At 57.0% G+C, this 14,578-nt stretch overlaps 2 protein-coding genes across 5 annotated transcripts; both read left to right on the top strand.

Moving 5' to 3' along the window:
* Positions 1 to 15: 15 nt before the first annotated feature.
* On the top strand, positions 16 to 3,349 carry ATP6V0B (ATPase H+ transporting V0 subunit b). The gene is made up of 8 exons (XM_043461611.1): positions 16 to 191; positions 938 to 986; positions 1,220 to 1,303; positions 1,432 to 1,509; positions 1,726 to 1,795; positions 1,914 to 1,965; positions 2,176 to 2,366; positions 3,044 to 3,349. The coding sequence occupies exons 1-8, from the start codon at positions 125 to 127 to the stop codon at positions 3,068 to 3,070; spliced, it is 618 nt and encodes a 205-aa protein (XP_043317546.1). The 5' UTR covers positions 16 to 124; the 3' UTR covers positions 3,071 to 3,349.
* An 848-nt stretch (positions 3,350 to 4,197) lies between these two features.
* B4GALT2 (beta-1,4-galactosyltransferase 2) lies at positions 4,198 to 14,524 on the top strand. Of its 4 annotated transcripts, none has more exons than XM_043461578.1 (8): positions 4,403 to 4,518; positions 5,519 to 5,645; positions 6,146 to 6,501; positions 6,703 to 6,938; positions 10,211 to 10,401; positions 10,545 to 10,667; positions 10,779 to 10,883; positions 13,651 to 14,524. In XM_043461578.1, exons 3-8 carry the CDS (start codon positions 6,198 to 6,200, stop codon positions 13,799 to 13,801), a joined length of 1,110 nt encoding a protein of 369 aa, XP_043317513.1. In that variant the 5' UTR covers positions 4,403 to 4,518; positions 5,519 to 5,645; positions 6,146 to 6,197; the 3' UTR covers positions 13,802 to 14,524. The 4 variants fall into 4 exon arrangements, with proteins under 4 accessions (XP_043317510.1, XP_043317512.1, XP_043317513.1 ...); XM_043461579.1 differs by having other exon boundaries at positions 4,503 to 4,624; XM_043461575.1 differs by lacking the exon at positions 5,519 to 5,645 and having other exon boundaries at positions 4,198 to 4,624.
* The last annotated feature ends 54 nt before the right edge of the window (positions 14,525 to 14,578 follow it).

The raw sequence follows: 14,578 nt of genomic DNA, 5'->3' as shown, positions 1-14,578 counted from the left end.
GTGACGCGCGGCCAGTCAGGTGACACCGCGGGGCGGGTCGACGGGCTGCGGGGCGGACGGCGGACGCAGGGACGCGGTTTGAGCTTAGGCCCCCCCCGACCCGCGTCCCGCCGTCTTTGCCGCCATGACGGGGCTAGTGCTGCTCTACTCCGGGGTCTTCGTGGCCTTCTGGGCCTGCCTGCTCGTCGTGGGTGAGGCCGGGCCCTGGAGGGCGGGGACGGCTTCGGGCCGAGCTGACCCGGCTGGAGCCCAGCGGGGAGGTGGAGTGTTACGAATATTAGGTTCTGACGCGGGCTCGAATACCTCGGGCTCCTGGATTTGCCTCGCGTCTGTCTGGGCCCGTAACCCGGACAGAGGAGGCTGGTATCTGCAGCTGCTTGAGGAGGGCGCGGGCGGGGCTCGGTGGGGACCTCGAGCGATCGCAGCCCTGGTCCTCTTCTGTCACTGGGCTCCCTTCCCCGGCTTCCCGCGCCCTCCCTGTCTTGCTCCTGACGGGCCTCCCTGGGTCGCGAGCCAGCTGCTCCAGTTCCTCTTTTCCCGGTCGTTTTGCCTTCCCCCCACACCCACAGCGTGTTGAGTAAACAGCGGCTCAGACTGGGCTGGCTGCATCTGGTGGGGCCTGGCCCGAGCTATTGCTCCCTCCCCTCCAGGGTATTCACACCTCCTGGTGGCTCCCCGTGACGGGTCTCCGTCTGGGAGATGGTGTCACAGAGGGAGATAGGTTCTTGAGGGAATGACAGAAAATGGAGGCCTGAGCAGAGGAATCTATATAGGCAGCTGTGCTTTCATTTTGGGGAGAGCCAAAGGACTCTCTTGACTTAGGTGTATGCAGACCTTTGGGAAGCTGGCCCATCTGCTGGGCAGCAACTTCTCGCCTAAGTTGTGGAGCTTCTGTCTAGAGAGCAGGCCCCTAACCCCGTTTTTCTCATTTCTGTAGGAATCTGCTACACCATTTTTGACTTGGGCTTCCGCTTCGATGTGGCGTGGTAAGGGAGAGGTTTCCCCTAGGAGCTTCTTTGATGCCTCCCCTCTCTGATCTGAATTCCTTCCCTCCCCACCTGCACCCACCCCGCAGCTGTCTGGGATTGTGGCCCTTTGGGAAACATGAAGTGTTCTGTTTCAGCATCCAGGACTGGAGGGGTCGGAGCGGGGTCGGGCTGGATTTTGTGCCCACTTCTCTATCAAGACTGACTTGTCTTTCCCCCTGTCTGCACACCAGGTTCCTGACAGAGACTTCCCCCTTCATGTGGTCAAACCTGGGCATTGGCCTAGCTATCTCCTTGTCTGTGGTTGGGGCGGCATGGTGAGTGTTGGGGTCATGGGACAGGAGAAGGGGCTGAATCATAGCAGGGGGTGTCATTGGGTTCTTAGTCATCATGGGGGCAATGACAAGTTTGGGCTCTGCTTATTGGTTTCTTATTTGTCCATCAGGGGCATTTATATCACTGGCTCTTCCATCATTGGAGGAGGGGTGAAGGCCCCCAGGATCAAGACCAAGAACCTGGTCAGGTAAGTGTAGGACCCTCGTAAGGTTGTCAGAACCAAGTGGGAGCTGCCTGTGTATTTGACCTACCTTTCATGCTGCTCCTGACCGGCCTCCTGGGTCAGTAGGAGTGGGGGTGTCAGTAGGGGGAGAGGTGGTTGGAGACTCTCCAGGGAGGAAGGTTGGCTTCTTTCTCATCTCTTTCTCCTCTTTGCCCTCTAATCCCCCATTACCACTACCAGCATCATCTTCTGTGAGGCTGTGGCCATCTACGGCATCATCATGGCAATTGTCATTAGCAACATGGCTGAGGTATGGAAAACTAGGTGGGGTGGGTGTCAATTCCAGTGTGTTTTATATTGCTTAGTGATGGTGGGGGAGGGGGAGTGGAGTAGGGAGTGGTTTCTGATTATTTCTCTGCCTTCCTCAGCCTTTCAGTGCTACTGACCCCAAGGCTATTGGCCATCGGAACTACCATGCAGGTAGGTGGGTGTGTGAAGGCAGAAAACCCGGGCTTCACTGATGATTCCCCCTCCAGCGCACACCCCAGCTTAGACTCTTCATTTTGATATTCTTTGGCCTGCTTTGCAGAGTTGGGGTGGTGGCTGGTCCCATTAGTCCATGTTGGACCGTTGCCTTCTTTTCCCCCCCGTATCTGGTTTGATATCAGTGCTCCCTTTCCATCCCTCCAGGTTACTCCATGTTTGGGGCTGGCCTTACAGTGGGCCTGTCTAACCTCTTCTGTGGAGTCTGCGTGGGCATCGTGGGCAGTGGAGCTGCCTTGGCTGATGCACAGAACCCCAGCCTCTTTGTAAAGATTCTCATCGTGGAGATCTTTGGCAGTGCCATCGGCCTTTTTGGGGTCATCGTTGCAATCCTTCAGGTGCTGAATCCCCCTGGGGAGCCTCTGTCCTTGTCCCCAGCCCAATCTCACCCTTCTTCTGGAGGAGCCACAGTGCTCCCTCCTACATCTGTAACCGTAAAACCTCTTAACAGCTTTCGCTGCCTCATTCCCACCTTCTGGTTTTCTCCTTTTGAAGCTTTCCATTTATTTCTGTCTTCAACATGGTATCACTGATAACATCTTTTTTGTCTGTTACATTGTTTCTATATATGAAAGACTTGGTCTCTCTTTTCCTCTTCTGTTATTTTTTCTGTCTTTGTAGTCTAGACCAGGTTGGGATCTTGTCTGTTGTGGTCCGTCCTGGTGTGTTTTGACTGTATTGTCAGTTGGGCAGCATGTCTGAGATGTGTGTATCTTGTTTGTTGACAGTGTATGAGTGTGGCTAAGGATCAGCCTGAGGATCTTGAGTGTGACTGTGGGTGCCTGACTGAGTTGACTCTTAAGAGACTGGCATGTCCATATGCCACTTCTCTCCATCGAACCTTGTAGTTGTCTCTGGTCCCCATTCACTGTGTTTGTCACAGCATGTCCATCGTAGCCCAGTCATCTGCTTCTTGTGGTCTGGCCATCCTGCCATGGGTCTCATCTTCTGTCATATGTCATTGCCTAATCAATTTTTTTGTCCCTGCCTGATTTCTCCTTTTCTTCTTTTGCAGACCTCCAGAGTGAAGATGGGTGATTAGATGGTCTATGTGGGTGGGGCCGTGCCCCACTCGTATTTATTTGTGGTTTTCCCCGGGACAGCTGGAGCTGTGCCCCTTAGGCTTTCAGGGGGTTTGGTGTTTAGGGCCCTCCCTACACTCACTTCTCGCTGCCTGTCGACTTGGAGGGTCTGCCTGGCTGGATCATCTGTGTGGGGAGCGGGCTGTAGATGACTGTGCAGCTTTGCACCTGTGTCCCACCTCCACCTCCAACCCGTCTTCCCAGTGTTTGTGAAATAAACGTGGTATCGGTCTGGGTCAGTGCTGCTGCTTTTGCATTCCTTCGCCACCACCTTTCACAGAAGAAGGGTAAAGAGACCTGTAGGCCTCAACTTCATGCCAGCCTCTCTAGCTTTCCAGTTCATATACACTGTCTCTGCTCTGGACAGCACTGGCTCCTGGGTGGGAAGGGAATGGTGCTGGGCCGGGCCTCTGTAGCTCTAACCCTCTTTATTGAAGGAGCAAGTCTGGGGGATATGGGCCCCTTGCTTGATTGTGGGAGGAGGTGACCAACCCCATGCCCTCCGGGCTTAGGTCAGCTTAGCCCCAGCTGTCTGCGTTTATTACTTGTTTCTCCCCTCGGGCATCCACCATTTCTACCTCTGGGGCCTTGGAACCCTTTAATTTATCTGTGTTCATCCCTGCAGCATCCCATACCAGTAACTAGTTTGATCCCGAGTTCCCAGGGCTGTGCCCAGCTCCTCCCACGCCTGTCCAACGTCTTACCCAACCTCCTGTTCCCCTAGAAGCCCCTGCCACACACACTTCGGTTCACACCTTTAAGCGTCCTGCCCAACTCACAGCCCTCTCCGCTGGCGGACCTTTTGATTCTGCTCCCATCGATGAGCCGACAAATTCCTGACCTCCCTGCCGAACTTCCAGGTGCCCTTTGGCTGAGCTCGCACTCCAACCCAGATCAGACTCCATTCTTCCAAAACGGGTTTGACCCATCCACACCTTCTCCGGTTCGGAGCCCTTGGATGAGTCTGATCAATTTCGCCCGCCCCTCCCTGGTCCTTGGTACCCGCGGCCGCGCTCGGCGGCCAGCAGGGGCGGGCGTCGGAGGCGCGCGGCGGGGACGGGCGCGCTGGAGGCGGGGGCCGCGGGGACGCGCGCGCGGGCGCGCCGGCCGGGCCTGCCCCTCCGAGGCGCCGTAGCGCGGGAGGGAGGCGGCGGCGCTGTGGTCCGTCGGTCGGCGGGTCCGTGGGTCTGCCCGGCCGCCCGGCCCCGCCCTGCCCCCCGGGGCGGCTCGGCTCCATGGCCCGCGGCGGCGGCGGCGGCGGGAGGCGGCCTGGGGGCCGTGGGGGCCGCTGACCGGGAGGAGGAAGGCGGCGGGGCCGGGCCATGGGGAACGGAGCCGACCGCAGCCGCCGGAGCCCGGAATCCAACCGGAGCCGGAGCGGCGCCCCCTGCTGAGCCCCGAGCGCTGGGTGAGAGGGGGGCGCTCGCGGCCCCCAGCCCGGGGCCCCGAGATTCCAGACCCGGCCCCGCGAGGGGCGCCCCGAGCGCGGCCCCGAGATCCCCGCCCAGGACCCGGTGAGAGGCGCTGTCGGCCAGACCCCGGCCTGGCATCACCCCACCCTACCCCCATCCCTCGACCTCCCGCGTCCCCCTCGGGCTCCTTTGCCCGTCCCCAGCCAGCCTCCCTTATTGTCCTCGCTCACCCCGGCCTCGTGGCGTGGGGAGGCGCTCCACTTAGGTCGCCCCTTTGCCTCGGCCCCCAACCCACATCCTCTCCCCCAAGCCCCCTCCCCCCCCCCCCACCAGGCTCCACACCCACCCGGTCTTCGCTGCTTCCCGGTCCAGGGGTGCCACGTGTTCAGGCCACTCAGGCTTCCAGCCCCGCCCAAACTCACCTCGTAGCCTGACCGGCAGCCTGACCCCAAAACCCGTGACCCGGAGGGAGTGGTGGGAGTGTTTGCACGTGGGTCGGGGTGTTGTGAGCTGCCAGGGAGCCTGTCTGTGTGACACTGTTGAGTCCAGGAGCGCGGCTTTGTTTGTGAGTGGGTGACTCGGTGCATTATGTTACTGTCACCCAGGCGTGTCTGTGACTCTATGTAGTTCTCTGTGTATCTGAGTGCAGCTACAGTGTATCTGACTGTAGCTGGGACCCAGGGTGTTTGTGTGGCTGTGGGATAGATACTGTGTATCTGAGGGAGACTCAGCCTGCTCTCTGAAGCACTGCCAGAAGTGCCCCCAGAAGTGTTCCTGCTGTGGGACCCCCAGATAGAGCCATGGCCCAGGCAAAACCCTCTCCTGATACGTTGTCTCCAAGGGCCCAAGCATTTTCCTTCCTGGGAATCAGAACCAATCCTTGAGGTCTTATGGGAGGGCTGTCCTGGGCCCCATCCTGTCTTTTTACCTCTTGCTCCAGAGGGAAGTGATCCCATAAACTTATCTTGTTCAAATTTGGGCCACCTGCATGCTCAGGGCCACTTCCCAGCCTGCTCCCAGATGGCCTGGCCTACTCGCCACTGGGACCTGACCAAAGAAATCACTGCCCACCCCCAAGTTCCAGGAGGACTAAATGAAGTCGAGTACAAAGTGCTCTGGCATGGTAAATACTCAGTAAATGCTCTCCTTTTCTCGGACCAGGACTTCTGGGTTGAGGATGCTGGCCTGTGGGCATTTGTTCTCTGGGGCACAGAGAACCTGTGTGGGTCTGTACATAAGTGTGTTTCTGTGTTCAGATATGAGCTGGTGTGATCAGAGGTCACGTGCCCCATGATCCATGGTGGGAGTGGGGGGTGAAGTTGAGTAAGAAGGGCACTTACCCAAGTGTGAGGGTAGGTGAGGCTCTCCATGTGTATGTGTGTCAGTGAGGATGAGGAAGGAAAGCGTGTGTGGGTTAGTACTCTAGTGTGTGAAGATGCATGAGTAGTGAGTTGTCAGGGACCCTGTGTGTATGTATTTACAGGTAGAATTTGTCAAAGGGTGTGAGCAGGTAAGTGTGAGGATGCACGTCTAAGAATGGGAGCAGTGCACAGGAGGTGGGTGGGTGGCCCTGCCCCTCTGGCCCTGACCTGCTGGGTATGTCTCTCTCCCACCCCTGCTCAGGCCGGCAGCCGGATGCCCGGGCCCATTGGGCGGGCCGGCGGCCGCCTGCGGGATGAGCAGACTGCTGGGGGGGACGCTGGAGCGCGTCTGCAAGGCCGTGCTCCTTCTCTGCCTGCTGCACTTTCTCGTGGCCGTCATCCTCTACTTTGACGTCTACGCCCAGCACTTGGCCTTCTTCAGCCGCTTCAGTGCACGCGGCCCCTCCCGTGCCCTCCACCCGGCCGCCAGCAGCAGCACCAACTGCTCTCGGCCAAACGCCACTGCCCCCAGCTCGGGGCTCCCCGAGGCTCCCAGCGCCCGGCCCGGCCCCACGGCTCCTGTCCTGCCACCCTGTCCTGACTCGCCGCCCGGCCTTGGTGAGCCTGCAGGGTGGGGCTTGCCTCTGGGGTGGGCCGAGGTCTGGGGGAGTGGAGTCTTGGCCCCCGGGGCTGCCACAGGTGTTGTGTGTTGGCAGAGGGCTATTCCTGGGATTCCCTGGCCCACCCCAGGTGGAGGGAGGGGCCTGGCGTCCTTGGGTTCTGATGAAGACCTAATTCCCGCCCCTGTCCTGCCTGCAGTGGGCCGACTGCTGATTGAGTTCACCTCACCCATGCCCCTGGAGCGGGTGCAGAGGGAGAACCCAGGTGTCCTCCTCGGTGGCCGCTATACACCACCTGACTGCACCCCAGCCCAGACGGTGGCAGTCATCATCCCCTTTCGACACCGGGAACACCACCTGCGCTACTGGCTCCACTATCTGCATCCCATCCTCAGGCGACAGCGACTACGCTATGGCATCTACGTCATCAACCAGGTGTGTAGCCGCAGCCTCCAGGCTGGTCACCGGCCACCAGGGGACCCGCGAGCACCTGTGGGTGAGGGGGCCATGTGCCTGTTGGTGCATCTGTGGGGTTGGGGGCATTCACGGATGCCTGAATAGTTGTGTGGGCACGCGATGTACATGTGGGGGTCCGTGTATGTCACCGCGTGCATATGTGGGTTTGCACGTGCCTTCAGGGGATTGCATACATACGTGTTAATGGTGGTGGACACACTGCCAGGTGTGTGGGTGAGCGCCATTGTTTACCTTTGGTAGGCCCCACCCCGTGGTGCTGCTGGCTTAGGGTACACAGGCTGTGAGATAGTGAGGGCCCTGAGCAGAGAGAGTTAGACCTGAAAGAGGGATCAAGACTGCCTTAGGGCCAAGTGCTGAGCACAGCTGAGATCCAGGAATTCAGCTCAGGCTCCAGGCCCTCCCCCGTGGACCTGGCTGGGGCTGGCTGCTGGGGCCTGGAGAAGGTCTGATACAGACCCTCCTCCTCACAGAGAATTCCCAGACTTGAACTTGGATCCCTTTAGACTCCAGGATGGTGGCGTGTGCCTGGAGTAGGACCAGGGAGCTATGGAGCCACCAGGCGGCCGGTTTAACCCCAGGGTGGGGAAGCGACCATTGAGATGGGTCTTGAGGGATGAATGGGCATCAGCCGGTGGCGGGACTGGGGAAGGCAAGCATTCTAGGCAGAGGGACAGAGGAGGCCCCAGGCCCCAGTGAGAGAACTGGTCTCACGTGTTCAGGAACTGTCAGCTGAGGAGTGGGGTCCCACATGCAGGATGGGTAGCAGAGATGAGGTTGGAAGGGCTAGTGGAGGCCACATCCACAAGGGTCCTAGGAGTCATCTCAAGCAGTTGGATTCCAGTGTGAAAGTGATGGGGCGCCGTTGTGTGGTTTTTGGCCATGCTGGGTCTTGCAGGGGCAGCTCGGGCTCTCTAGTTATGGTGTGGGCTCCAGAGTGTGTGGCCTCAGTAGCTGCAGTTCACAGGCTTAGTCGGGATCCCCACGGCATGTGGGATCTTAGTTCCCAACCAGGGATCGAACCCACGTCCCCTACACTGGAAGGCAGATTCTTAACCACTGGACCACCAGGGAGTTCCCATAGTGGGGTTTTAGGGAGAGGGTAATATGTATCTGTGCTTATTAGAAAGATTGCTTTGATGGCATGTGGACAATGGGATGGAAGGGGAGCCAGGAGGTTGGGCACCTGGTTGGGAAGAGGCTGCTATGTTCAGGATAGAGGTGGTGAATGTGCCTGCGAGTTGGGCAGGAGTCGTGCGGATGAGAGGAGAGACGTGATACAAGTATCTGAGAGTAAAGGGAGGGGCCAGGACACCGTGAGGCTGTCTTGACTGCTGGCCCTGTGTATGGTTGCACTCGTGAGATGGGAACGCAGGATCTGGGCCGGGTCTGGGGGAGAATGTGTCTTTTTTGCACTTGATGAATTTAAGTGCCTGGGGGAAGCATAAGAGGAATGTTCAGGCATTTGGACAAATGAACTGGCCTAGGAGTGAAGTCTGAGGTGGAGAGGGATCTGGGAGCCACCAGTATATAGGTGGTCCCTAAAACCAGCCGTGTCCAGCCTGCCTGGGGTGGGGCCTGGGAACTGAGAGGAGAAAGCCAGCATGTAAGGAATGGGTGGAGAAAGAGAGACCACAGAGGCTGCGAGGGTTGGCCAGAAAGGTTCGAGGAGACCCAAGAGAACTTGGTGTCCCAGCACCCAGGAATAAGCGTCAAGAAGGCAGCATGGCAGCTGCGTGAGCGCTGCTGGGGGAGTAAGGAAGGATGTAGACCGAGAAGCGTCCAGTGGATTTAGCAACAAGGTGGGCCCAGCGAGAGCCATTTCAGGGGCATGGTGGGGGCGGAAGCAGATTGCAGTGGGTTGCAGAAGGAATCAGATCTGACAAAATGCAAGTAGCCAATTGGAGACAACTCTTTATTAAAAAAAAAAAAGAAAAACTCTGCTGAGAAGGGAAAGCAAAAGGTATGGTGGGGGTCTAAAGGAAGGGCTTTCTTTGGAAGGGAGAGAAATGGGCATGTTTATGAGCCCTGTGGGAGAAACCTAGGGCTCCTGGGTGGTGAGAGAGGTTAGGAAGGAGTGCAGATGGAGAAAATAGACCATTGCTCCAAGGGCTAGTGGGAGAGAAGGTTCAGGGCAAGGAGGAAAGAGAGAAGGTGGGGCCAGGCTGTTCAGGGTCCAGGGGAGCAGCTCCTGCCCTCTTGGGCTCCAGTTGGCTGGTAGGTTGGCTGGTAGGGAGGAGGGGCTACTCCTCCTCTCCTCCCAGGAGAGCCCACTTGAAGACCAGGAGGCTTTCTGGCTCCAGCCTGGAGATCATGGGTTGGAGCAGGGACTTCAGGAGCCAGCCAGCTCCTTCCATGAAACCCTCCTTCCTCTGGCCAGAATTCAGAGTGTGGGCATGCATGGCCAGGAGACCAACCTCAAGGAGACTTGATCCCACAGCCCCATTTCTTGGGGGACTCCAGGCTCATTATGCTTATCGTTTTGTCGGGGAGACAAGTGAATTGAGCTTGGTCCCAGAGGCCACCCAGGGAGTTGGATGTAGATCTGCAAGAGCCAGAGGGGACAGGTGACTCAGTCCACATGGTCTCTGCATCTGAGATGCTGGCCATTTGGGGACATTCTTTGTTCATTTCACTCCATGACATGCTCAGTAGGGAAGCAGTGTGCTCAGGGCCGCTCATCTTTAAGATCCTCACTGGCACAGAGAAGATGCCTGGCACCAAGGACAGGGCCGAGGGGCATGATTGAAGGAATGAATGAAATGAGAGCCCTAAATTGTAACCGTTTGAGTGGACCTGGCATAAGTGAAGCACAGGGGAGGGAATGAGTAATTATACTGGGGCAGGGAGGTTTGCTAACAGAGTTCTTTCCAGACATGAATTTGATAAGTGGAGAAGGAGAGCATTCCAGACAGGGGCAACTGCTCACACTGAGGCCTGGAGGCAGGAAAGAGTCTGGCATGTTCTGGGGTTGTGGAGAAATATAGTATAGCTGGGCTTGGGGGGGTCTGAGGTCATTGACCAGAGAGGAGACGGAGCCAAATTCTAAAAGGCTTTGCAAAGCTAGGTCTAGGATAAAGAGCTGGATTTGATCCCCAGAGTGCAGAGGCCCCAGTGGAGGATGAGTTGATGGGTAGTGCTAGGTCTGCAGGAACCACTCTGGACAGTGGTAAAGTGGCAGATGCTTCCAAGTCTCAGGCCCAGGGCCGACCTGTCTCCTCTACCAACCCCAGCACGGTGAGGACACCTTCAACCGGGCCAAGCTGCTCAACGTGGGTTTCCTAGAGGCGCTCAAGGAGGACTCCACCTACAACTGCTTCATCTTCAGTGACGTGGACCTGGTCCCCATGGATGACCGCAACCTGTACCGCTGTGGTGACCAGCCCCGCCACTTTGCCATTGCCATGGACAAATTTGGCTTCCGGTGAGGGCTCCCTTCTCTGCTGGACCCAGGCCTCCCCAGTCCTGCCCCGGCCATCACTCCCAGCCCCCTTCCCCCCCTTGTTGCCAGACCTCTATCTGGAATCCCCTCAGGCCCCTCATTGACGCATGTCTTCCGTGTCCCAGGCTGCCCTATGCCGGCTACTTCGGAGGTGTGTCGGGCCTGAATAAATCCCAGTTCCTGAGAATCAATGGCTTCCCCAATGAGTACTGGGGCTGGGGTGGTGAGGATGACGACATCTTCAACCGGTGAGTGGGCAGGGGGTGGGGAGTCGATGGGGTGTGGATGGTGGGCACAGACCAGGCGGGGCTCTTCGCCCATCCTGGTGCCCACTCCAGCCCGGCTGTCCCTGACCCCAGGATCTCCCTGGCTGGGATGAAGATCTCGCGTCCTGACATCCGCATAGGCCGCTACCGAATGATCAAGCACGACCGGGACAAGCATAACGAGCCCAACCCTCAAAGGTGACCCCCCAGCGCCCTCAACCCCAGCCGTCCTGGCCCCTTACCCCATAGAGGTGATGTCCCAGTGCTGCTGATCCCCAGAGGTGATCCCACGGCCCCTCACCCTTGACTCCTGAGATGACTCCCGGCAACCCCCACCCTGGTCCTTAGTCCCCAGCTCAACTCTCACCCCTGGCCTGATTCTGCAAGTGATTGAAATTTAAAGGTGGGGCTCAAATTGTCACTGAGTAACTTGCATTCCTCTTGGGCCCTCACAGACCTCACTCCAGCCTGAACAGATAGGACAAGAGACAGCGGGCCCAGGGCACAGCTCCAGGGCCTAGGGACCCAACAGAGATTGCCCCAAGCAGTGTGGGGTGGCAGGAGTGGAAAGACACTGCTGAGCCCTCTGAGATTGAATAGGTGGCTGGTCTCTGAGGAGGAAGCCACATTGATGTCTTAATGGTGACTGGGAGAAATGCCTGAGGGCATGTGAGATGGGTGGTAAAGGGCAGGAGGCGTGTTAGGGGATCCAGAGCACTCAGACCTAATCCCCGCTGGGCAGCTTTTGTGAAGTTCAGTCTAGGGAGGGAGACCAACAGATACAGCACAAGGTAGTCAGGGCAAGGTGCTGTTCTGGCAGAAGAGGGAGTGATGGTGGGAGGCTTCCTGGAGGTTGTTCAGTCGCCAAGTTTTGTCCGACTCTTCGTGACCCCATAGACTGCAGCATGCCAAGCTTCCCTGTCCTTCACCATCTCCTGGAGTTTGCCCAAGTTCATGTCCATTGAGTCGGTGATGCCATCCCACCATCTCATCCTCTGTCGCCCTCTTCTGCCCTCAATCTTTGCCAGCATCAGGGTCTTTTCCAATGAGTCAGCTGTTCACATCAGGTGGCCAAAGTACTGGAGCGTGGAGTATTCCTGGAGGAGGTGATGGTAAACTAGAGTTTGAAAAGAGTTATTCATTCTACAAATATTTGTCACACACCTACCTTGGGTACAGTACTGTATTCACCAGGCTGATGGAGGAGGCTAGTCTGGATAAAAAGAATCAGATGTGTAGGAGTCTGGAATGTGTGCGTCCATTGTATACGCTGAGAGCTTGAAACTCTTCATTATTACATTCTGAAGGCTGGGAGTGACAAGAGGGGGGTCACTGCTGATCCCAGGTTGGGAGTTTCAGTTTTGTCCCAGGGGTGCTGGAGAGTCATGGAAGAACTTTCATGTGGGGAAGGGATGGGACCACATTTGGGTTTGGAAGGACCACCCTTTGAGTTTGAAGAAGCTGGCAGAGCTGCTGAGTGGAGCAGGAGGAAAGTAAACCAGGCTCAAAGGAATCAGTGGAGCCCAGGGGGTTTGCTGCATGTGAAACTGGCATGCACCCACCAGACCAGTAGGATGTTCTGCTCTGAAGCCAGGATGTCAGAGCAGGGAGGGAGGTGGCCGTACTGATGTAGGGTTGATATTTGGCAGAAGCATGAAGTACTGGGCATCCAGGGAGCTGATAAAAAAGCAGTTAAGTTAAAAACTATGGTGAATAGGGAAGGGATGACAGGCTGGGAGAAGAGGGGCTTTGGGGTATCTGAGGGGGAGTACTCAAGTGTTGGACTGGCTCCAGAGAGGGATCTGAACTGAGCCAAGAAGGATGGAGAGGATCAAAACAGTTAGGATGAGGGTGGCAGTGGGGCTCTAGAAGCACAGGCCAGGGGACCATGTCTAGGTGCCATCCTTGGTTAGTGATATCTGCATGGCCAAGATAGCAAGATGTTTCTGGCTTAAGGAACTCTGTGGATGCTGGTTTCATCTAGCTGGTTGCTTTTGCCTCAGATCTAGGAGTTCTCCTGGATTCTTCTTGCTCTCGCCCTACATATCTGGACCATCAGCCCGTCTTATCAGTGCCACCCCTGAAAGGTGTCTGAGCCGGTCCGCTTTCCCCTATACCTCTGCACTAGTGCATCCTCTTTGTAGTTTATGTTCCCTGGCCCTCCCTTTCCCAGACTGGGCTAAAAATCCCTGTGTTTTTTCACTCAGAATAAAAAGCTGTTTCCTCTGACTTACAGAGGCCTGCCCATACATGTTCTAACCTCCCAGCTAATCTTATTCTGGGTTTTCTCCTTGGCCCATTAAGCTCTAGGAACTCTGCTGTGCAAATTCTCATTTTCAGTTTAGGGTCAGCCTATGCTTTTACCTCTGCCTGGAAAGCTTTTCCTCTGCTGTCAGCTTGATGGCTCACACCCACCCCTTCCACGGCAGTCACCCTGTCTGCGTTTCCCCCTGCTGTCTCCCTCAGTACTCCGGTGTCTTCCTTGTCTATTACTTGTCTGCCCTAGTGGTATAGACTTGCCATGAGAGGAAGGACTTTGCAGTTCTGTTCATGGCTGTGACCTTGGTGCTTAGAGAGGGCCTGGCACACGGGGACTGCTCAATAAATAGATGATGAAGGCGTGATTAAAGGATGAGGAACAGAGAAGGTGGCACAGAGATGGTGGGTGTGGGGAGTAAAGATGATGCATACAATATAGGACACGTTGTGTTTGAGGTATCTGTGGGGTGCCCTGTGTCTAGGTCTGCGATGAGAGAAAAATTGGTTAGCGTGTCATGATTCTGGACTGAAGGGGGTGAGATCTCTGTTTTGAGGGTTGTTGCAAGAGCCAAAGGCAGGTGGAGGGGGTAGCAAGGGGAACTGAGTCACCCCAGGAAGAAGCTGGGAGGGCGTGAGCCTTGGCCCCAGTGATCCCTACTGGGTTCGGTGGTGAGCCCTAATCTAGACCCACTTCTATCCTGTCTAGGTTTACCAAGATTCAAAACACGAAGCTGACCATGAAGCGGGACGGCATCGGGTCAGTGCGGTACCAGGTCTTAGAGGTGTCTCGGCAGCCACTCTTCACCAATATCACAGTGGACATTGGGCGGCCCCCTTCATGGCCTCCTCGGGGATGATACCAGTGGACAAAGGCTCCCAGTGCCAAGGATTGCCTGTCAGAGGACTGACCTACAGCCTGGCTGGCAGTTGCTCTGTGGTGGATCCCCCAGGACTGAGACTATGGGCTCTGTTTTCTGAGGGTCTTCAGTAGGCACCCCCCAGCTGCACTTGGAAGTTTCAGAACCTACTTTGGGGGAGCTTCCATCCTGGGCAGGCCCCTCAAGGGTGGCCGTCTCTGGGGTCAACCCCTCCTGCTCCTCCCTCCCCAGTTCAGCTCCCCTCACTGTCAGGGTTGGGTCAACCCCTGCACTGCCTCGCCGAGTGGCCTGGGCCAGGTCACTCCACCTCTCTGTGCCTCAGTTTCCCCCCCTTGAGTCCCCTAGGGCCTAGAAGAGTGGGAGGTATGACTAGGGGGCAATGTTGCTTCCAGGGGGAATTCTCAGACCTGAGGATCCCCCACACTCCAAGGGGAGGGGAAACCTTTTTCACTCAACATTGTAGGGGGCAAACTCTGGGGCACCCCCTGCTGAGGAGCAGCCCCAGGAGGGGACCAGAGGGGGTGCTGTGTTGCTGCCTGGGATCTTGGAGTTGGGCTTTGCATGGGGGCGGATGGGGCTTGGATCAGTTGGGTTCCAGCCCCACCCCGCCTCTTAGAGAGAAGGCAGTAGCCCCAGGACCGGCTCGTGTTTGTACATTGCACAGAAACTTGTGTGGGTGCTTTAGTAAAAAACGTGAATGGAGAAGCCCTTTGTCTGTTTGGGGATGGGGATCTGGATCCCTAACCCCGGATCCTG

The sequence above is a fragment of the Cervus canadensis genome, chromosome 2, assembly GCF_019320065.1.
Source record: "Cervus canadensis isolate Bull #8, Minnesota chromosome 2, ASM1932006v1, whole genome shotgun sequence".
Classification (NCBI taxonomy): domain Eukaryota; kingdom Metazoa; phylum Chordata; class Mammalia; order Artiodactyla; family Cervidae; genus Cervus; species Cervus canadensis.
This window is presented reverse-complemented; position numbering and strand designations above follow the sequence as displayed.

Excerpts from the sequence above, each read along its gene's own strand:
- ATP6V0B (XM_043461611.1), top strand. The coding sequence starts at position 125 with ATGACGGGGCTAGTGCTGCTCTACTCCGGGGTCTTCGTGGCCTTCTGG. Across the intron at positions 1,304-1,431 it reads TCTGTGGTTGGGGCGGCATG|GGGCATTTATATCACTGGCT; the intron begins GTGAGTGTTGGG and ends TTTGTCCATCAG. Across the intron at positions 1,510-1,725 it reads AAGACCAAGAACCTGGTCAG|CATCATCTTCTGTGAGGCTG; the intron begins GTAAGTGTAGGA and ends TACCACTACCAG.
- B4GALT2 (XM_043461575.1), top strand. The coding sequence starts at position 6,198 with ATGAGCAGACTGCTGGGGGGGACGCTGGAGCGCGTCTGCAAGGCCGTG. Across the intron at positions 6,502-6,702 it reads TGACTCGCCGCCCGGCCTTG|TGGGCCGACTGCTGATTGAG; the intron begins GTGAGCCTGCAG and ends TCCTGCCTGCAG. Across the intron at positions 10,884-13,650 it reads AACGAGCCCAACCCTCAAAG|GTTTACCAAGATTCAAAACA; the intron begins GTGACCCCCCAG and ends TATCCTGTCTAG.